We start from the raw sequence: 4,907 nt of genomic DNA on the forward strand, positions 1-4,907 counted from the left end.
ATTGAAATTGAGCGATTAATTAATTAAAGAAACTCGCATGTGAGAAATAGTAATATAGTAATGGTAGAGTAGTAAAGATAAATAAATCGACTATTTGTATTGATTGATAATTTTATTTGTCTCGAAAAGATTGATGTATATTTAAACTGTTATTGTGAATTTGTATCGATAATGGATAGAAAAGAAAGTAATAATATAACATGTGCTGATAAATTCGAGTAAAATTAATGTCATAACAACAATCTATTTCTAGTATAAAGAGTTAATCGACAGGAAAATTAAAACTATGAATTTTAATCTTCTATAGACGTTTTAGATATTTATTTTCCTTAAATTGAAAGTTTTTTTTTTAATGTTTTTGATATGAATTATTTTTATTTATTTATTTGTAAATAATTTTTATCGTATGTTTCAATTTATGTAAAAAATATATTTACATTATTATAATAAAAACTTTAATGAAATTTTTCTATTGCTTGTAAGTGTAAAAGAAATGTATAACTTGTCTTGATGTTATAATGGAATTCTATACGTATATATAAAGATAATGAGGAATTATTTATCATTTCATTTAGATACCTTACTTTTTTAATGATTTCGTTATTTCGAAGAAAAAGGCATGTCAAAGATATTATATTCATGTATATCATGTTCTTATAAATATTCAGAAGGTCATTAAGATAAAAATAAATATTATATTTCTGATATTTTTTTAAATAATTATCTTATATGTAATATCTAGTAAATATAACGAAAGGATCATTATGATAAAAATGAATATTATATTTTTAATATTTCTTAAACAATAATTATCTCTTATGTAACATTATTTATTATAAATTATTATAAATTATTTTTTTTATATATTATATTAAATATATGAATAATAAAAAATGATAATAATATTAAATATATTAAGTATGTTTATTTTATTTAATATAAAATATGTAAAATATAAAAAATATATGTAAAATAAAAAAATACACTATATAAAATAATAAATATAAAATAGAAAAGTACTTTTCAAAATAAAAATAAAATATTCTAATTAAAGCCAAATCTTTCGTTATTTTTCAAAATCTTATATATAAAAAAATTATATGCAAGAAAAATTCATGAAGATTAAATCAAAACTAAATTCAATAAATACAGTAATTTCCAAAAAATTATTGAAAATAAACTAAGATTCTATGTTATTATCTATCGTATTTTTAATAATATTATTAATACATATATTCTTTAATATTCACTCTTTAACGTGAAATTATATATAAAATTCGAAATGAAATAGTATATAAAATTCTTCAATAGAATAGAATTTAAATTCTTGAAAAGAATAATTTAGGAAAATTAAATTAATAAATGCACTAATGTTTTCGAAAAACAAATTAGAATTCTATATTATTGTTTTCTTCTCTATTATTGTCAATATTTTTAACAATATTATCATTAATCCCACGCATGTTCTTTAGAGGCCTTATTCCGAATGACCGGTTTTCACGCAGATTCATCAGAACTTTCATTTTTTTTTTTTTACTTTTCATTTCGTTGATCGAAATTGTCATTCGAAATCGGACAAAGTCGATGTATCACGCGGTGAAATGTGGCGAAATGTGGTGAGATGTGGCGAGATGTGGTGCAGGACGAGGTAGGGCGCATGGAGGGGATAGAGAATAAGTGGGGATACGACGAGTTGCGAGGAGAGAGGAGCAATTTGCACGGTCGGTGAACAAGGACTGCGTTACGTTGGAGATAACGGTACGCGGGAAGAAAATACAAGGCGGCCGATTCGGCCGGTCGGTTAACGCGAGCGAGACTGGTTCGCACGACGACTCGCTTTCCCGGCGTGGAATTCGCGGCCCTCGGGTTCGTTTGTATAAATAGAATGCCTTATTCTATGCGTCCGTGGTTGCATCCCTTTCTCTCCGTGATCACCCTTCTCCCCACTTGTGGTATATCCATACACGAGTATGTATGTACCGTTCACGCGACCGACAATTAAAAAAAAAAAAAAAAAAAAAAAAAAAGGAAAACGCCGCCAGACGTACGTACGATCGTAATAGAATGAGAAGGACTCGCAAGTGCCAAAGATAGAAGTTCTTGTTGAGGTAGAAGCCGGCGAAAGTTTCGCGATTCGAGATAAAGGAAAAAATTAAACTCAGTGGCACGACTTCCCGTCGTGGTTCCGTGGAAACTATAGTGCAATAACCTCGGATACGATTGACTCCGTGTTTAGAGAGGGGACAATAAGGGGGGACGTATCCTTGTTTGACTCAAAAAATCGATATTAAACGGAACTGATAATAATATAAGTTTGAACGCATTTCTCTTCGAACATATTTTTTATAACTATTGACATCATAATTTTTAATCATTTTTCATATTTTCAAATTTAATATAAAGAATTATCTTGAATATGAGTTTTGAAATTAAGTTATTTTTTTGATTTTTTAGATTTTTTTTTTATTTCTATCTAATAGAAAATATTTAAGTAATAAATTTTTAAACTATTATTTTTAAATAGTACATATAATTTTGTTAATTTTAGAATCGGCATTGACATGTCATAACTATAGAATTTAATAGAATTTCTTTTCAAATTGGATAACTATTTAAATTAGAATGCTGACAGAACAGTTATTTTTTATTTCGTCAACCATATTAGTTTTGTAAGTTCAATAATTTTTTAAACTAATAAATAATTCGTCACTATTATAATAAAAAAGTCAGATCAATTTATGGAATTAATTGTTCTTAAATTGATTCTTTTTGGTAATTAACTATATTTCGTCAACAATAGTTTGCAATAATTTGCAAATTATTGATTGGATATTTGTAAACAACAAATTGTATAGATATTGATCACGATAAAAATGTTTAATTTAATTAAATGTACAATTTATTCTGTTTGTTTCGTAAAAATAAAAATATAACATTTTTTTCTAATTTCCAAAAATGATTTCTTGAGTTAATAATAAAATAAAAATTTATATAAATTATATAAATTATATAAATATTTTATATTATATATATAATTATATAATTATATAAATTATATAATAAAATAAAAATTATATTATAAAGTTTCTTAAAAATTATATAGCTCTTAAGAGATATATTTATTAAGATTAAGAAAAGTTATTAAATTAGACAATTATTACGAACAATATTTGCATATGTATATACAATTTAATCTTTATCTATGAATATAATATCAAATAATATATATTTCTTTTAATTTTGATAGAATATTTTATATAGCATACAATATTAATTATTTATAATTCAATGTAAAATTGATTGTTGAAAAAAAATTAAAAAAGAAAATCTATTCTATACAGATTATTCTATTTCATAAAAAAATCCTATTACATAAAGAAAGCATAAACTATTACTTGAATAAATATTTAATTACTTTTTTTCTTTATCATTATTTAGTTATATTTATAACTATTATAGTTATTTAGTTATATTTATAACTATTTATTGATTTTTTTATAAATCCTCGATATTATTTGACATAAAATGTCTTAATTTTGTCGAAATTTTAAAAAGTTAAGAAAACACATTTTATTTTAATTAATATTAAATTATTTTATGTTTGGATAAAAAGAAAAAAGAGCACATATAAATATTTCCCCCTACATATGTTCAACTTTATTTATTAAAATTATTGATAAACTCTACAAGAGTCTGTTATAATAATAATTTAAAAAATTATACATGTTTGAAAAATATTTCAATGTTAAATTAAATATGTCTTCCCCTTAAAGGAAAAATAAGAGAAACACCTGCTGCGCTTTGTTCAAAAAAAATAAATATCGCAATATCGATTACATCGGTTTCAAAGCGTATTCCACCTTTTATCATTCGATGAATTATCTGTGATAAGAGTAGAGAAATGTTTGTTCGGCATGCGAATCCGATCGATTCTATGTTTACCGCTAAAAGTCGAAATTCGATTGACAAGGTCACTATTAATCTCGTTGCTCGTGAATGATGTAATGTATTTGGTAAAAAAACAAATCACCCATAACACCAATTTCACAATCGCGATCCGCTTTTTATTTATCCAGTTTAAAGATAGGATATTTGAATCAATTAAGTAGAAAATTTAAGGTATAATTTAAAAATTAAAACAAATACAAAAATTGATATGTAAAAATGTGCATTGAAGTTTGTTTTACGGATAAATTATAAACAATTTTAATAAACTAGATAAAACTATTTCATTCTATCTATGTTTCGTCTTACTTTTCTAGTGTAAAATAAAATTATATATGTTTGAAAAATTACGAACATTTTTACATATATTTTCTGACAAAAATTAAGAAATTAATCATTTGCAAATTTCCTTATATTTTCTTCTTATTTGACCTTTCTGCAATCATATTTAAAAAAATTTATTATCGAATTTTTATCTTCTATAAATAAATTCACAAATGATCAATTCGTTTCTTAATTTTCCTCAGTACTAACTTTTTCAATACAAAGTATTTTAATACTTTAGAATCACTTTTAATAGAGTTCACATGAACCCTATATACATAAATACGATTAAAATAAAGAAAAACGAAGACAAAAGGTTACTGCTTACCCTTGTATCTAAAATTTCCATTATTTTTTCCTTTGCAGCTCGCACGTCATCGGGTCGACCCGCGACCTTTATATGCGGATCTGTGAAAAGATACGAATTACTCAACAACGCGACAATATGCTATCCTTTCGAGTAATACGGGTTCTAATGGAACGCGATCGGTGAGCATCTGGTACATAGACACCGAGTCACTAGAACCGGCTGAACGCCGACAGAATGCCATAACAGAGACACCAAACTACCGATTACATCGACCATCTTTTAATTAATATTCTCTGTACGCCGCCTATTCGAATATGCTATTTTTTTT

At 24.8% G+C, this 4,907-nt stretch overlaps 1 protein-coding gene across 6 annotated transcripts in view; it reads right to left on the minus strand.

The window, feature by feature from the left end:
* The window catches only part of LOC102672417 (protein bicaudal C homolog 1-B), a 38,998-nt gene that overhangs the window by 13,661 nt on the left and 20,430 nt on the right, over nt 1-4,907 (minus strand). For all 6 annotated transcript variants that reach the window (XM_031513480.1, XM_031513479.1, XM_006621958.2 and 3 more), the window contains one exon: nt 4,598-4,677. In XM_031513480.1, coding sequence (XP_031369340.1) covers nt 4,598-4,677 — 80 coding nt within the window. The remainder of the gene's footprint in view (nt 1-4,597; nt 4,678-4,907) is intronic.

Source organism: Apis dorsata, unplaced genomic scaffold, assembly GCF_000469605.1.
Source record: "Apis dorsata unplaced genomic scaffold, Apis dorsata 1.3 scaffold_651, whole genome shotgun sequence".
Classification (NCBI taxonomy): Eukaryota; Metazoa; Arthropoda; class Insecta; order Hymenoptera; family Apidae; genus Apis; species Apis dorsata.